The sequence below is a fragment of the Dipodomys merriami genome, unplaced genomic scaffold, assembly GCF_024711535.1.
Source record: "Dipodomys merriami isolate MVZ:Mamm:240054 unplaced genomic scaffold, mDipMer1.0.p SCAF_27, whole genome shotgun sequence".
Lineage (NCBI taxonomy): Eukaryota > Metazoa > Chordata > Mammalia > Rodentia > Heteromyidae > Dipodomys > Dipodomys merriami.
Window position 1 is genome coordinate 15,489,574 of NW_027204159.1, and position 18,658 is coordinate 15,508,231.

Sequence of the window (18,658 nt, forward strand, 5' to 3'; positions counted from 1 at the left end):
GCTGGATTAGTGACAGACTTGTGTTCTTGCAGAGGACACAACTTCCTTACAGCAAAAGCCCCTTCTCCCAACAGGAAGAACTTAGTGTGCTCCTTTCCCTGGCAGTGTGCAAGCTAAACCCGACCACTCTTCTTCGATGCAGTGAGACAGCATCTGATCTGAAGTCCATGTCTCCTCAGTGTCAGGCTGTGGGTGTTGTGTCCATCACTGTCTTCCTTATGCCTTTGCCAGGCCCTCAGCTCTGCCTGCTTCCAACTTCACTGATGGTGATGAGGACTGGGAGTGAGGCCAGTGCCCTGTTCATGCAAACATGAATGAGAATGAATGACTAAATGGCAAGCCGCGTCCTCAGTCAGAAGCATGATTCCAAGGATTCTGGCTCATTGTGGATGGGCAGTTTCTCAAGCTCCTGGTGATGTCTGCTATGCAGAACTGTGTACCTAGGGGGAGAGGAAGAAGACATGAGAACTCAGCAGGCACTCTGCATCCTCACCAGGGAAAACAATCCCTTCACTCTAGACTGAAGTCTGTGCATGCTTCTGAGGGTAAAGAGAGCTGGGAGTGGGATGGGATGGAACTTTATATGAAGACAAAGAGCAAAGAACTTACTTAGATTGCTCATATGAAGTGGAGAAACTGAGTCTTAGCAGAAACAAGCTTAAAGTTGCACAGAGTGAGTGACAACTCTGGGACAAGGACCAAGATTTCTTTCTTCTCATCAAAACCTGGGATTCACATGTGTAGTGTAAGTACTACCTCATGCAGTACCCAAATCATCCACATTACCACTTCTCACCTTCAGCGATGTGCTGACTGAAATGAATAAATCACTTAGGCTCTAAAATAAAACCTAAGTATTTTTGTCTCATTTATTCTTGTCTCATTCATAAACTGATTAGCTGAATCAGACGGCAAGTTGGTTCTAAACGTCACAGTGGAATTTACGACTTGACAAATGTTTATTATTTTCTCAGCAGTGTCACACTGCCGCACTCTTTGTTTTAACTGCCTGTAAATCCATGTCCACTGCAAGTGCATCTCATCACCCAGACAACAACGTCTGACACACATTTGTACGGGATTTCTGCAGTTTAGAAGCAAGATCCCTGTCTGCTTCTCTGCAGCCAGTGTCCGCAATCCAAGCCACCAAGAACCAGACATTCAGCATCAGGTGTTGCCAGAATAATGTGATGGTTTTCCTTCAAACTTTGCCATCCAGTTACAGTAATTCACTGCTGACTTGTACTGATCAGTTGTTGTGCCAATCCCCTCTGTGACTTTATTCATCCCTTATACAGTAACCCCAGTGAGAAAGTAGTTTTTTTTAAATCATAGAGCAGACAAAATAGTGCACAGTAGGGTTAGAACATTGTTAAGATGTGAAGATGCGTCCAATGAAGGCACTCTATCTATTCCAACACCGATAAGCCTGACTGGTGCTCATACGGTTCCAGTCCCTGGACCATGTGTAAGCCCAGAGGAGCCTTTCTCAGAAAGGAGCACTTTGTCTCTCGTGGGACAATTAGAAATCATTTGTGGTTGTCCTTACGGGGAGAGCACTGCTGCCACCTGGTGGGTAGAAGCCAGGGATGCTGTTACACAGCGGTGTGTGATACGCTGCAGCACCATCTTCCACAACAAAAAATTACGATTACAAAAGGTCTTACAATATTGGCTCCAAGAGACTAAATGTTAACTGAGGAGCACAGAGACAGAGAGTGTACCTGTCTGCTCTCAAAGGATGGTCTCCTCTGTGCTGCTGCCGTGGCAAGCCCAGGGAATGTGACATTAATGACAAAATCACCTACTACTGAGAGACAAAGAGAGGCAGAGGCAGAGAGGATGGGTCAGACCTTGAGCCATCAGCTAGAGCGGCTAGCTAAGGTCCCAGCGAGATAGGTAAGACTTTGTGAAAGAAGATCAGGACTGCTCAATGTTATATTCAGAGATTGGCATTGAGGTTCTGAAACGGGAGAGGCAGGAAACTGGATGCCAGCAAGGGTGAAAAGGTGCGCTCCTCCCTCAAGCTTTCTATCTGCGTGTGGTAACTAAGCACCACCCCTGTAACACATCTGTACTGGAGAGCAGCTGCATCTGCATCCTATCTTTCCAGCTCTTGTATGAGCAGCTGTGTTTTGGCACCTCATAGATTCTAGCCTGTCCAGCTGGCACCTCTTTCTCAGAGGACTTAACATGTTCAGTGGGATCCTTACCTCGATATTTTGCCTTGAGTCATAATAATTTTCATTTTCCGGTGTTTATCCCTTTTACTCCTCTGTCCTACAGCAAGGACTAGCTTCTTCAGTTGCCACCTCCACAATGAGTTAAAGTGTTCCTTTTCCCCCCTCCCCTGTGTTTAATAATTACATGCATGTCAAACCCCTTTTTGCGTTAAAATATTGTTTAGACATGTGCTGTAGTTTTAGTCCCGTAAGTTAACTCTGTGATGTGAGGATGGAAGCATGTATAGATGTGGAAGAAAGACATTGTAGATAGGAAGGACAGCAAGTGTAAAGGGCCTGAGGCTGGCAGGGATGAAAGTGGCTGAGGGAGAAAGGAATAGGAAGAAAAATAGAAGGAGTCCACACAAGAAAGGTAGCCAGGCTCAGAGTGAAGTAGCTTTTCCATTCAGAATTCAGACCTGAATTGCTTAATGACAGGGATATATACTTACAAGCCCATCGGTAGGTGATAAGCATGGTGGCTCATACCTGTAATCTTAGCTAATCAGGAGGCTGAGTCTGGGAAAAGTCATGGTTCCAGGCCAACAACCCTGCTATTCTTTCCACCTATGGACTCCTTTTTTTCTCTGTGCCTCTGCAGGCCAGGTCAGGCAGGAGAAAAGTGAGGCCCAGGGCAGGTGAGCAAGCCTCCGGCTAATGGAATACAATGGCCTGGGCAGGGCCCAGATCTGTGTACCACACATACATGGGCTTGCGTCCATGGGGCCCCGGGTCTATGCACTAGGATCTCCACAACTGGCATCTGTTAGGCCTGGGACAAGGCCATGCAGCCTGTGTGTATATGGTTCTTGAGTATGCATGACTGGTCTATGAAGTCAGAGTATGTCTGATCAGCCCAGGTCTAAAAGATTGCTGTCTGTGATTGGGTGGATGTGGATCAGGAAGATTCTGCCCAAGTCCATTCAGCCCACATCTATGCAGCTTCTGTGTGGATCCTGTCTGTTTGATCCTTATCTATCTTGGAAAGAAAAAGAAAGATAGAGCAAACACTTGGTACTTCAGGCACACAGAGCTGAACTCAAATCCCCTCAAACCTACCACCTACTTGTGAGACCTGGTTAGTAGGCTATTCCTACCTGCCCAACAACTTAGCTGTCTAGATCAAATCACGTCTACAAAGACTTTAGCAGAGGGCTGGACCCACTGAGGCTCAGAAAGTGTGACTTTCCTAGAATTAAAAAGGTAGCTAGGTATGGAGCAGTTAAAAATCAGATTCTTGAGGAAAAATGCTGATTCAAGCCATCATCTGCCAACTTGGTGGTTGTGGGCATTGAGCAGCATTGCGAACACCAAATGCTTTTTAGAATAATGATAGCTAAATCTCATGCAATAAATGTCACTTAGTATCCTGGTTATCTGATGACTGAGGGATGACTTGAACCCTGTATTTAATTCCTGATCAATGCAGAAATCCAATCCTTAGAACTGATCAGATATGTATTTACTCCTTGGGACGTGGTGGTTTATAGCTGTAATCCTACTTGCTCAGGAGGCTGAGATCCAAAAATTGTGGGAAGCCAACCCAAGCAGACAAATTCAAGTGAATGTCTAATTAGCACTCCCTCCCCCAAAATCTGGAAGTAAAGTGTGGCTCACACCGTAGAGCATCAGACTCGAATGATAAGAATAAGTGAGAGTATGAGGCCCTGAGTTCAAGCCCCAGCATCAGCACATGAACACACATACACACACGGACGGACACACATTTATCCACTTCTTCAGTGATCATACAGCTAAAATAAGCTTTCAAGAAAAGGAAAACATACAGAGAAAGAGAGTGCCATCCATCATGGTGGTAAAAGCCTCTCGGTTCTGTTTTGTGTGGCATCTGCCTTAAATTCCACCCACTATCCTGGTAGCAAGCTGACCCCAGGTGAGTGGGTGTACCTGAGTGGTTTCAGGTCCTGATGAAACCTCACTGCTGTTTCCTAAGCAACAGCCATACTACCTCAAACCGGGCTTCCCACCCCTCCTCTGTGTTAATTTACTCAACATGACAGGAGCCATATTAGGTTTGGTAATTACCTGAGTCTACAATGCATTCACTGATCAATTAGCATTGCACTTAGAGCAGGCTGGATGCAGTAATTAGCAGCGTAATAAGTCCCCTTTGCCTGTCCAGCCTGGCATGATCAGGAAGTGATTAGATTTTATTACACATCACCCAGTCCTCCTCTGCACAGCAGTGTTGACTCATGCTGGGGCACTTGCAAGGAGATGTTTTAATTATTAAAATATAAGGCACCTCAGTTGAAAGAGATTCAGACCTCAGGCAGAATATCATGGAAGCCAGAGCTTTGGGCACATGGAAACCAAGATGAATAGCACAGTGGGTATTTTGTTCAGTGTTCACAAAGGAATGAAACTTTCAAGTTCTAGATCTTTATTAACTCAGCCATTTACTTAGAAAGGTATTTTGAGTGCCTACCCTGGTTCAGGCCCTGCACCATGACTTGGAGATTGTAGGTTAAAAGTTGACACAGTTCCTGTCCTTGCACAGTTCACAGGGCTGTGTGAAAGATTCACAGTCAGGTGTCAATTAAAGCCAAAGGTGTTAGGACTGAGTATCTGGTGGTAATGTGAGAGCATGCCAGGGAAGTGTGCTATGTTGTCCTTGTCCTCTGTTAGTGTGTCAAGTAGAGTGACCTAAAGATATGACCCAAAATGAGAAAGATGGGTGATGAGTGGCCAGGCCAAGGCAGGATGGATGCAGACAAAAGACACAAGAAATGCAGAGGTGGGGCATATAGGGTAGACACCAGTTGAGGCAAAGGTTAGAGTTATACAGTGGCCATTAGGCCAACTATTATTCTCATCCTAAAACGGAGGACAGTCATCTAAGGTCGTAAGCAGCATGTGTTCCAGGGCCCTTGATATTTTATAGGATGGTTATACACTGTAGGAATGTAGATTGGACTGAGGTTAGTTTGGGAGCCCAGGAGCAAATTAGGCTGTATATTCACTTCCTGTTCCCACCGTTAAATCACCACAGGTGTTGCCACTAATTTAAATGAATACAAATTTATAGTTTTTTTTGGGGGGGAGGGGTCCAGTCGTGGGGCCTGAACTCTGGGCCGGGACGCTGTCCCTCAGCTCTTCAGCTCAAGGCTAGCGCTCTACCACTTGAACCACAGTGCCACTTCTGGCTTTTTTCTTATGTGGTGCTAAGGAATCGAACCCAGGGCCTCAGGTATGCAAGGCAAGCGCTCTACCACTGAGCCACCTTCCCAGCCCCCAAATTTATAGTTTTATAGTTTGAGAGACTAGATGTCCAAAATGGATCTTCTAGAGTTAAAAATCAAGGTACTGGCAGAATTGCATTCTTTTGGAAGGTTGATTCCTTAACTTTTCTGGCTTTTAGTGTCTGCCTACTGCCCACATTCCTTGGATCATGGCCTCACTGCTTCAATCTCTGCTTCCATCATTACCTTCTTCCTCTCTGGCTAATCCTACCACCTTCTACTTTTAAGGATACATGTCATAACAATAAGCCATTGGGGCAATGTAGGCTGATCTCCCTATCTCAAGATGTATGCGTAGCTTATGAACCTTTGCAGGGATACTTAACTATAGGTAAAACTTAACCCCTCTGTGCATCATCTTTACAATAGCAATAAATAAATAAGTAAATATTTTAAAGTTAACCTAGCAGCAGTTTTTTTTCACCAGTCTTGAGGCCTGAACTCAACACCTGGGCACTGTCCCTGAGATTCTTTTGTTCAAGGATAACACTCTACCAATTGAGCCACAGCACCACTTATGGCTTCTTCTATGTATGTGGTACTGAGGAATGGAACCCAGGGCTTTCATGCATGCTAGGCAAGCACTCTACCACTAAGCCATATTCCCAGCTCATGACCTGGGCATTTTAGATGACCATTATTTTGCCTATCAGAGGTGATTTTGAGTTGCCCAGAGATGACTGTAGCTCAGAAATTTAGAACAATGTTGGTAGAAATGTGGGTTCATGATACATCATGAAGACCTAGTGATACCTTGGCCTAGGGGCAGTGAGGCCTTTCTAGGCCCAGGCAAGGGAAGAGCTCAGAGTACGGCGGTTCATTTGAACAAAATGATCTCAGAATGCGTCCTCTGTAGGCATCCTGGGGGTTCGGAGGGGAAGATGAGAGGTCAAGGAGTCTAAGGCACAGTGCTGCAGACCTCTAAACCTGCCCCAAGGAAGCGAGGCTGAATTCATCCCTGACAGAGAGGGAACTTGGGCAGTGACTGTCCTGGGGGAAAATGGAACACTGGAGACACATGCCCATCTCTAGAGAAGACAAGGCAGCAAACAAGAGATGTGGCAAGGGTGGCAGGAGGAACAGGCACAGGTGGTCAACCAGATGCCATCATCAGCTCCAGGTCATGATAAGGAGGTGTAGCTGGGGGCCTGGATACCAGGTGTGTGCTCATGGCATTAGCACCAGGGACCACTACTCCTCTGAAAGCAGCATATCGAGGGCTTCCACTTCACTCTCACAGGTTTCTCTTCACTCTCAGCAGCATCTTGTCCCATTCTCACATTACTTTATCCTTCTCACTAGAAAACAGATAATCCCACTGGTTAAGGGATCCTGGCTCATGGCCTCTAGCTACCAGTGGAGCTAGAAACAAACTCCACACTTGACAATGCAGACACACACAGTGATTACAATTTCAGGGAATGATTCCTTACCGCATGCACCTCTCCTGGATAAATCCATACAGTCATGAAGGACTGGCATCTCCTAGCCCGTTCTCACTGTGGGAAGCCTGTGTGATGCTTTCCAGTGCTCTCCACACAGGAAGCTCTATCTTCTGATTAAATCACAGTCTGACCAGAGAGGCCAGGTCCAAGGGAAGCTAGCGTGTTGTGTTTCTGTCCGCAGGAAATAGGTGCTCTGGGTCTCAGAGACAAGCTCAGGGTGTGATGGTACTCATGTGGAGAAGGGTGTAGGATTGCTTGCGAGCAAGGTGGCTCTTTTACTTTGAACAGTCAGAGAAGAATGTTGATTTCCAAGGAAACCTGTATTAATTAGTTGAATACCAGTGGAGGTTAGTAAATTTCTTGTTCTATCTAGACATCAGATATCTCTGTGTCTTTGAGGGAGAGAGGGAGGGAGGGAGAAAGAAAAAAGAAGGAGAAAGAAAGGAAGGAGTATGGGTAGATGCTTTCAAGTATGTAATTTCACAATATGTGGCAAGTTCATTTATGCCTCCTGAATAAAACCTGAAGTAGACTTATTTCAAAGATGCAGGGGCATCTTATAGGGAAGAAAGAAAGAAAGAAAGAAAGAAAGAAAGAAAGAAAGAAAGAAAGAAAGAAAGAAAGAAAGAAAGAAAGAAAGAAAGACATGAACTTGTCACATATTGCGAAATTACATACTTGAAAGCAGCTACCCATACTCCTTCCTTTCTCTCTTTCTTTTTCTTTCTCCCTCCCTTCCACTTTCCCTCCATCTCTCCCTCCCTCCCTCCCTCTCTCCCTCCCTTCTTCCTTCCCTTCCTTCCTCACTTCCTTCCTTCCTTCCTTCTTTCCTTCCTTCCTTTTTCTTTTTCCTTCTTTCTTTCCTAGTAGGGGCTGACTCCTAGTAAAGGCAAAAATGCCAAATACTTTGCAGATACGGGCTTACTTAGCCCAAGTTCTCCTTTCCAGTGGAATCTGAGAGTTTTCTAGAAGAGTCTGCTGTAAAGTGTTTCTGTCTGAATTAGTAGAGTGGTAGTCAGAGTATCTCCCTTGTCCTGTATTGTTTGGCTGTGTTTATATTAAGAGAAGATAATGTTTGAAGCCAGAGCAGCTGAGGTGCGACCATTGGATTATGTTAGGATGAAAAGTGCACAGCTGCAAGCTAGAGTAGAAAGATCATCTGTGTCCTCAACACTGTTTGTCTCATTGGTAAATTATCCAATATGGAAATCTTCAAACCTTGGCTATTTGATCTTCTCAATTGATAAATGTTCCATTTCAGGTAGGTCAAAGTATATTGAATGACTCAAGAACTGAATGCCACTTTCAAATCTTGCCTAGCCTTTTAACTCTAGCTCAATGCTGGTTTCGTAGGAATATAGGTTTTATGTGCTACTACAATATGTTAAGATGGGTATGTGCTTGGCCCTCCTGATACTCTTGGAAGGCAGCATGCAGATCTTGTCATGTTAGAGGCAATAATCTCTCAACTATCTACCTGACCCTGCTTTAATGCTTACATCAACTATAATGTGTGCTGTTCAGAGACAGGGAAAATAAGACCCAGTGGAGATAAGATTTGTCAGTGGTCCATCAGATAGTGATTGACACAGCCTGGATTTAAATGTGGGCTTTCTAAAGTCCAGAGCCCTTTGTGCTACTAATATTTATTATTTATTTATTAACATTATTTATTAATTTGTTCATTACTTATTTATCTATGTTTTTTCAGTATTAGGGCTTGAATCTTCTTTAGGGCTTCTCTCTCTGGCTGGCTTTTAACTCATGGCTTGTACTGTACTCCACTTCCAGCTTTCTGCTGATTAACTGAAGGTAAGAGTCTCACAGATTTGTCTGCTCAGAGTAGCTCTGAACCTTTATTCATAATTCTCAGCTTGCTGAGTAGCGAGGTATGAGCCACTGGCACCTAACACCTTACTTATTTTTAATATTTTATATGTAGCATTTGACACTGCACTCAGTGTGAAGAGTATTGTGGAATCTGTGGACATATTTGTTGAGTAAGAAACAGAAGAAATTGATCTTCCTCTAACATTGTCTGGCATTTAAACTATCTTCAAAGGATGCTGGAACTCTGCCTGTTGATGTTCATTGTAGCCCTTATATATTACACAGCTCAGAAAACTTTGTACCATCTCTTCCCATTCCTTTATGCTCAATACCATGTCTTCGCCAATAGGTGTCAAGGGAGGAACAATCCCTTTGACAAATCCATCTTTAAGATGTAGGCCAGAAATGTACAGTCCTGGGTTTTGACTTCAGAAGATGAGAGAGCAAAAGACTATACTGTCCTAGCATCAAAAAGAAATGGACTTATGACCTTGCTCATGTAACTGTAACCTCTCTGTACAGTACTTTTACAATAAAAATATATTTAAAAAATCCAAGAAAACAACAAACAAACCCCCCACACATGGATGGATTGCCATGAAAATTCTCTGGTAGAGGAGTGTGTTACTGAAATTTCTATGAGTCTTTTGTTAGGCATACTTTATGTATTCAAAGTCCAGTGATTTCTGGGGCCCAGACACCTGCACTGAATTTATCAAAGGCCTTCCATCACCAGCAGAGTTATCACAACAGTATGAACTTTTTTCCCCCTCATCTTTCCCTGGTTTTCCCTCAGAAAATATCTAAGTTCAATTTAAACCCAACTCTGGAAACTTCCCTTCCAAACACAGCAGGACTGGAAGAGATAATGGTATGCCCGGAGTTAATGAGTTGGTAGAGCATATGTAAGAAAGAGAAAAAACAACTAAAAGGTCAAACAAAATAATTAACCCAGTAAATCAACAGCAATACCAACAAGGGCCCATTCAGAATGTTTTAGAAAAATGTTTCAGACATCTCCTGAGGTCATTATGCTACTACAGGATAACTTAAAAAGGAATTCAAAATGACCACTTTGAACAATTGTTCCTAAGCAGATTTGGTACTAGGGAAGTCCAAATGAAGCTTAGAGTTCAGCTAAATGTGTTGGGCCAATGCTAGGTTTCAGTTACATGGGTTGTTAGCATTCAGAGAGCTGGGTGAATTTTCTGCACTACTTCCATTTGCTTCATATGTAGAATTGCTTCAAAATATAAAGGTTTTATAAAACCTGGGGATTTAGCTCAGTGGAACAGCATCTGCCTAGCAAGCACAAAGCCCTGAGTTCAGTCCTCCATTCTGGGGGGAAAAAACCAAAAACTGAAAATCAAAATCTCCAGTTTGGCTCAAAAGTCATTGCTCTATCCTAACCACAAGGGAAAAGCTAGAGAAACTGAAAAACCAGCAACTTTCAGACATGTAAGAGAAATGAGGTTGGCAGAGAAAATCACTGACCCAAAACTGGAGAGACAGACAAGCAAGCACAGGGAGTCAAAACTTACTGGAGCAGAACCCCCCCCCCCCCAGGAACAAGTGCTGGGGTGGGAATACCTGAATTCTAATTGAAAAATGGCTACAGGTTCTGAGTAGACAAGTCTGAGAGATACAAATAACTTGAGGGAGACTCAGCAAAGTTATACCTCCAGGAGCTCAGCCATGGATCTCAGTAAACAGAGGAGAATCTCCTTGTGCTTCTGTCAGAAAGAGGGGAAAATAAATGATTTGAAATACTCCAGAACATTCTGTTCTCTTTAGCGAGGTCTACTTGAGGAGAAACTACTTAACAGAACTCCATCTCTTGGAACTCTACCAGAATCCAACTGATGGGAGAAGGAAAATACACTTCAGTGCCGTCTTACCCCTGAGGTGCTGTGGGAGGACTCAGAAGTCCTTATGAAGTGGACTTTCCAGAGTTGTCTCACTTAAAGTTGGAGTCCTGATCTATGGCACACTCCCTCCTTTCCCTGTGATCGTACTGTGTCTAGTTATCAAAAAAGTCACAAGGCACACAATAATGTAGAAAGCATGGTATCAAAGTCCAGATCAACTTCAGAACCAGATTCAGCAGAGGAAGTGATACTGGAGTCAGCAGGCATGAAAACTCAAATAACTGCAATTTACAAAGCTAAGAGTTCCTGGGGAGAAAAAATACAGAGTAGGCAAGATGGGAAGGCAATGTAGACAGAAGCAGGAACATTCAAAGAAAGAACTACAGAAAAATTCTAGAAATTGAAAACACTAACAAAAATGAAGGCGGCCTTTGGTGGGTTGATTGGATCCAACTAAGTCTCTAGATTTGACTGTCTCCAATAGAAACTGAAAGCAATGAGGGAAAAAGGCCAGTAAAAAAACGAAGTAAGCAACAAACAAACAAATAAATGTCCAACAACAACTATGAAGGTAAACATACAAACAACACGAATACCTGAAGAAAGAAGCAGAAGAAATATTTGGACAATTTTCCCCAAATTAATATTAAACATCAAACCACTGACTCAGAAAGCTAAAAAAAAAAATAGCATTCTGAAGGAAGTCAGAAGGGGAAAATACCTTATCTATAGAGGAACAAAGATAAGAATTTTATCCAGCTTCTTAAAACCTCTGTAAGCAAGAAGAGAGTAGACTGAAATATTCAAAGTGCTAAGAGTAAAAGCAAACTTCACCAACCTGGAATTGTGACCCTATGTCATTAACCTTCAATATTAAAGGAGCAATAAGGACCTTCTCAAACAAAAATGGGAGGAATGTGGCCATTACATCCATCTTGCAAGAAATATTGTCAGAAAATTTTTAGAGATAGGAAAAATAACATAGATGAGAATCTACATAGAGAAAAGAGCATCAGAGAAATAAATTAAAACTGTTACTTTTCTTAATTCATCTGAGAAGAGCTTGTTTAAAATAGCAATAGCAACAATGTACTACATTAAGCATGCCTGTGTGTGTATGTGTGAATTAAAGGATGGACAGTAATCATATCAGGACTGACTGGGAGGGAGGAAATAGGAATACTTTGCTATTATAAGGTGCTTATGAAGCAATACAGTGTTATTGAAAATAACCATGGATTAGTTGTAAATGTATATTGTAACATCTAGTGCTAGAAAGAAGAAATGGATTATATAAAATATTTAAGTAAAACTACAATAGTTAGACATTTGGAAGGCCAAAATAGAAATAAAGAAAAAAGGCAAAAAAGATAATAACAAATACAATATATTTTAATCCACCTTTATTAATAATCAGTCTTATTACTGATTGTCTGAATATCCTGATCACAGAACAAATGATTACCCCAGGAGATCACAAAACAAAGCTATGAACATGGGGTGCCTGTCCACAATCCAACAAAGTCAGGAAGATTATGAAGGCAAGACCAGCCGGAGCTACATATCAAGACCCTATCTCAAAAAAGCACAAGCTAGAGCTATGATTCAGTGGTAGATTGCTGCCTAACATATAAAAGACCCTAGGTTGGATTCCCCAGATCAAAAAAACAAGGAGACAAAAACCAAGACTCAACACACACTATCTGTAAGAATCTCATATGAAAGACATAGACACACACTATGTGTATATATGGAAGGAATTAGTGGGCAGTACGTATATACGTATGTGTGTATACATGGGTATATATACATATATACATATGTGTATGTACATTTAAATGTATGGGAAAAGATAAAGCACACTGACAATAATGAAAACAAAGTGGGAATATCTGGATGCCAGGACTCACACCTGAATCTTAGCAACTCAGGAAACTGAGACTTGGAGGATCCCAATTCAAAAGACTCAGATCCCGGTCTTTTGTGCCAGTACTAGAGCTAGAATTCAGGGCCAGAGCATTGGCTCTTAGCTCTTCTACTCAAGACTGGTGCACTTGACTTACCACTCCATTTTTTTTTTTTTTTTTTGCTGGTTAAATGGAAGTAAGAGTCTCTGCCTGGTCTGGTTTCAAACTGTGATCCTCAGATCACTGGCACTAGTGTGCCTGTAATATTAGCTTCTCAGGAGGATGAGATCTGAGGATCACGGTTTGAAGCCAGCCTAGGCAGAAAAGTCTGTGAGACTTTTTATCTCCAATTAACCACATAAAACCCAGAAGTGAGGCTATGGCTCAAAGTGGTAGAGCACTAGACTGGACAAAAAAGCTTAGGGACAAGCACCATAACCTCCTTATCCCCCCAGTCCCTCAAAAAAGAAAGAAATATGAAGGACTTTACCATTTATAGCCAAGGAGATAAATGATGAATCAAGGCATGGGAATAATCCAGATAAGAGAATCTGAGAGAGCCACATTTTCACTGTGTGAATTCAAGCTTTAACACAGTGCTGTCTACTTGGATCTAGAGAAAACTATCCTCCCAGAAACAGGAAGAAGCCACAATAAAATCATCAAAAGATAGTGTCTTCAATGTTGGAAATGAACTTTACCACTTCAGGGGAAAAGGGGTGGTGGTGGTGGGAGAAAAACAAAGGATAGGTAACAATGTTTGACAAGAAGTGTAGTCATTACCTTACTCGTGTAACTGTAACCCCTCTGTACAGCACCTTTACAACAAAATGAAATAAAATTTAAAGAAATAAATTGTCAAAAGATTAAGAGATACAAACAAATCTTCCTAAGTCATTTGGGTGAAAGCCAAAGGACACTCCTGTCATAGAAGTCCATAGAAGTCATAGAAGTCCAGAAGGAAATATGAGCCAAGCTGGTTTTAGACCAAACATGATGGCTCCAGGAATATGTTCCATCTTGTTCAGGGAGGTGAGAAAAATGAACAGACTAAGGTTGTTCTATATGAAGAAATGAAGAGGCAGACTCAGACAGACCCACACCATAGAAAGGGACAGACTTACAGAGCATGTTCAATTAGACAGGAACTGGTCTATTGCAGAAGAGCAGGAAGAAGCTGGAGACAGAGGAACAGCCACTTTTAGTTGCAACAGAAAACAGCCATAGATGAGGAAGAGCCAAGCAGAAGTTGGGGAAAAAACAAGAAAGAAAGCACACAGGTTAGGAGACACACAATCTCAGTTTAAATGAACATTGCAAGATTTCTAAATGCTTCTAGGGGAGAGTCAGGAAACACAATTACTGCAAAACATGGTTCTGTCACTTTGGGTGGCCCAAAGGCAACTTTACAGCTAGCAATCATAGCTTTTGCGGTAATTTAGGGCATTCACTGAGCAAAGTACGACATAGCTTAATCCCCAAATAAGGAAACAGCTTCCTCTACCCTCTTCTTTTGCTAACTGACTATGATAATGGTGTTGAAGAATCTTTGAAGATACAATTGGATAGACATGACACTTCTTGAATATGGTTATTTCTGACTGTCCCAATATGATATACCCCCTCCTTCATTTCAATAAACATATCACTTTCTACTTCTATAATTCACTTGACAATAAAAACTGCCTTGTGACAGCCCTTTCTGTGGCTTGTTAAATGCAACTGTACAAGCAATTTTTTTTTTTTTTTGGGTCCGGTTGTGGGGCCTGAACTCTGGGCCTGGGCGCTGTCCCTCAGCTTTTCAGCTCAAGGCTAGCGCTCTACCACTTGAGCCACAGTGCCACTTCCGGCTTTTTTCTTTTTGCTTATGTGGTGCTGAGGAATCGAACCCAGGGCCTTGAGCATGCAAGGCAAGCGCTCTACCACTGAGCCACCTTCCCAGCCCCAAGCAATTTTTTAAAAAAGCATGTTTCCAGATAAATTACAAGCCTCTCAGGGAAGGAAGCCATGTCTTATTCATCCAGCATAGTAATGTATTTCACAGGCCATTAGCTGAGAAATGGTGGATGAGAGTCAAACATCTAGAATTTTAATTTTAGTTTCATTACTTACAATCATGTCTCACTTTGAATGTGATCTGTAAGTCTGTCCCTGTGTTATAAGTCTGTCTGTTTACTCATTTCCTCATGCAAAAAATATTCCTATGTTTATTCTTCTGTCAGTAGACAAGAGAGAAGATCCTCATGAAAATATCACAATTGCTGACAGAACCTACTAGGCCCAAGATGGCCTTGCAAACCTGAATATATTTTTATTATTATTGTAAAGGTGATATGCAGAGAGGTTACAGTTATATAAGTCAGATAATGAGTACATTTCTTTCTGAATAGTGTCAACCCTTGCCTCAATCTCTGTCAGTTGTTCTTTCCCATCCCCACCCACAAGTTGTATAGTTCATTTTCAACACAGTGTCTAATATCACTGCTGCATTTGTTCACCGTTTGTCCCACTCCTTTCTGTGCCCCTCCCTTACTTCCCCCAAACAGATAAATTTACAAACAAGACAAAAGGTTCAGAAAACAAAAACAGTAATAAAGAAAACAGAAAAGAGCCTCTTGCTTCCATTTCTTAGACTTCATCATCTCTGGTCATGCAAATCAAAACAACACTAAGATTCCACCTAATCCCATTTAGAATGGCTATTATAAACAAAAAACAAAACCCTATTAATAACAGAAGCTGGTGTGGATGTGGCCAAAAGGGAATTTTATTACACTGTTGAGGAGAAGATGAACTTGTTCAACCACTCTGGAAAGCAATATGGAGGTTCCTCAAAAGACTAAACTAAGAGCTTTCCTATAACCCAGCAATTCCATTCCTGAGCATTTATCCAGTTGACCACAAACCAGGCTACACTAAACCTACAGTGATCCTCAGATCTCAGCCTTCTGAGTAGCTAGGTTTACAAGACTGAGCCACTAGCAACCAGCTTGAGTTATTACATTTGTATGAAACAGTCTGAGAGTTAAAAAAAAATTCCAGCAAAAAATTTTCCTTGTGAAAACTCTCCAAAGACATATGATTCAACTTTTTTCCCCACTACCCTTAGTGATTAGTGATTAACACTAGGCAAGTAGAGAAACATTAAGACAAAATGTAAGTACTGCTTACATACAAAATTCATAAAAATTCAGAGCTTTCAGAAGCTGTACAATTCATATCACATGCTATCTTCATAATGTGTGTCAATCTTCCCAAATTGATAGCACAGTTTTCCTGTTTCTTGGCTGTTTGTGTTTTCACTGGCCAGACCAATCATGTAAAACCACACTGAACTTTATGACATACTGAGATCACAGTTTAACATTTGTATTGAAAGCCAAAATCTAATGAAGTCTTTTGACATCCGATGTTTTATTTTTCTCTTAACCACAAGCCTGTGAGATCAGTAGTTTTAAAGGTTGATCTGAAAAGAAGACTCATACATCCTTTTCCCTTGGGCCTGGGAGAACTTTTAGTGAGCACACTAACCCTTATTACCTTGTGAGCCTTACTGGGCCTGTCATCCTGGGACAGAGATGACAGGCGGCAGAACCAGTAAACATGACAAATGATAGTCTGTCTGGCTGTTGTTTGGATTGTGATACAGATTCTGCTTGGTAGCTAGCCAACTGCATGGCAGCTGGTGCTAAGAAAACTCAAAGACAAGGTTTACACGGCACATACAGGCTCAAGAGCTAGCAGAGAACTGAATCCTAAAACATTATTAGCTCGGAGTGCTTCAAACACCCAAGTAGCAACTAGACCAGCTTTATCACTGTAAAAATCCCACCTTTCCTTACGAACACTAAGCCATTTTCCCTTGGAAGAAACTGCTTGATACTTACAAAAGTAAAAGCAAACAGAGATGCCATCGCTTATACTAACCCATGGCAAGTCACTATCTACAAAAGATAATTCATCTTTCTACAAGGACAACGCTAAAATTCTTAAGGGTAGTTTCCATGATTTTTTTAAAGCACAAATTTTCATGCTAGCCTTAGATCCTGTTTGAATCTACTGCCTTGAAAAAAAGTGAGCTAAAGCAGATTTAAGTCCTACATGAAATGACAGGGTAGTATGTAGACATAATGATTCTTTCATGAACTAACTTTGAAATGTCACCTATTTTTGTAGTCAGCGCTCCCTCTGATGCTGTACCACTGTGCTATTAACAGCTTTCTCTAAACATCACTCTGTACGCTTTGCTCAAACGAGTTCTGTCATTGCCTTTCGTCTAAACTAAATTAAAAATCAGTTCTGATCTGATCACACAAGCTTTGCTGTCAACCATATCCTGGCTCCTCACTCAACACTTCCCTGCTCCAGGTGTCTCTGCTGAGATCTGGCAGATTCTGAAGCCAGGTCTGCCCTGAACAGCACTCCTTAGAAGGCCGTTGGCTGCCATTGATGGATCTCCCACTGCAGCATAAATAGTAAGTTCCTACACAGGGGTTGTGTTTGTTTGGTGAGCACTTTTTTCCATTCGGGTTGGTCGTCAGTTGGCTGGTTACAAATGCAAACCTGAGACCAAAGAGCTGGAATCCAATTATCCCAGCTTCCTGTCTGCAAAGCCTTGCCAAGGAGGAACACAGTCATGTTTGCCCACTTCTTCAGGCTCCCAGGCATTTGAGGAAAACTAACACACAACAGACCCTCTGGTTTGTTGTGGAAAGGCATGTGATGAGGAAAGAGGACTCACAGGTCCATAATAGGAAACCTCTGGTGTAAGTCCATATTCTGCCTCTTTGTAGCTCAGTGTCTACCCATCCAAGTTGAAGCTCCTCTTTCCTTAAGAGAGGGGGGTTATTACACTAACCACTTATGTATTGAGAACTTTCACTGTATGCTAAAGCCCTCTGAAAATTCCATTGATGATGATGGTAACTATGGTGATACAACAGTCATAGCTGCCATTTATTACTGCCTACCATGGCAAGTGTGCTATGTACATGGTTCATGTGCACTCTCTTTTATTATCTTTTAATGATTTTATGATGATGGAAATGATGGTATTAGTAAGAATAGCTTCAGGTAGGCATCAGTGGCTCACACCTGTATTCTTAACTACTCAGGAAGAGGAGGCTGAGATCTGTAGAATAGAGATTCATAGCCAATCCTGGCAGAAAAATCATAAAGACTCCATCTTCAAAATAATCAACAGAAAGAAAGAAAGAAAGAAAGAAAAAAAGAAAGAAAGAAAGAAAAAGAAAGAAAGAAAGAAAGAAAGAAAGAAAGAAAAAGAAAGGAAGGAAGGAAGGAAGGAGAAAGAAAAAAAGAAAGAAAGAAAGAAGAAAAAGGAAGAAAGACTGTTGAAGGTGTACTTAAGTGGAAAGTAACCAGCCAATCAAGTAAGCCAATTGAGCATAAAGCCCTGAGTTCAAATCTTGGTGCCATGACAACTAACAGATTCCAATAGCAGCATTTTAATGTTAACATATATAACATTACATCATGTAAAATAAATACTATTTTTATAGCTACTTGACATATGAGGAATATTAGAAATGAAGTTAGATGATTTGCCCAAGTTTATGCTGCTGGAAAGAGATCATAGGATTTGTAAGAAGGCAACAAGAGTTGCCGATCTTTTCCTACCATCATTGAACTTTTCCTATGAAGGACCGGCTGTCAGTAATTTAGGTTCTGAGGTCACATAAATCACTCTTGTGTTTATTCTTTTTAAACTTGATTTAATGTAGCTGTTATCATTGTTGTTATTTTTAATTCCTCTTTACAAATCTAAAAATTTTTATGTCTAAGGATCATGCAAAAACTAGGCTGGTGGCTGAACTTTGCTTATAGATCTGTAGTTTGCTAACAAATGCTCTAGGGAAAAATCAGTTTTTCCATAAGGAAATTAAAGATCAAGAACTTAAGCCAATTGCCTAGAGTTCTACAGCAAGTATTGAAGTCAAGATTTTAATCTAATTTGTCAGCTCTTGGAAACTGTGGACCCATGGATGCTTCTATAACTGAGACATAATCACAGGCTGTGAAATGCTGAATTTGCCAAGCCTGCTTTCAAACAGAATCTGCTTGTACTCAGGGACAAGACAAAAGCTGAGAACTAGCAATCCCAAT

The 18,658-nt window shown here is 41.5% G+C and overlaps 1 protein-coding gene across 1 annotated transcript in view; it reads right to left on the minus strand.

Moving 5' to 3' along the window:
- Window positions 1-295: 295 nt before the first annotated feature.
- Window positions 296-18,658, minus strand: part of Htr4 (5-hydroxytryptamine receptor 4) — a 220,803-nt gene continuing 202,440 nt past the window's right edge. The window contains exon 7 of the mRNA XM_070036005.1: window positions 296-440. Within this exon, the coding sequence (XP_069892106.1) occupies window positions 353-440 (88 nt within the window). The 3' untranslated portion in view covers window positions 296-352. The remainder of the gene's footprint in view (window positions 441-18,658) is intronic.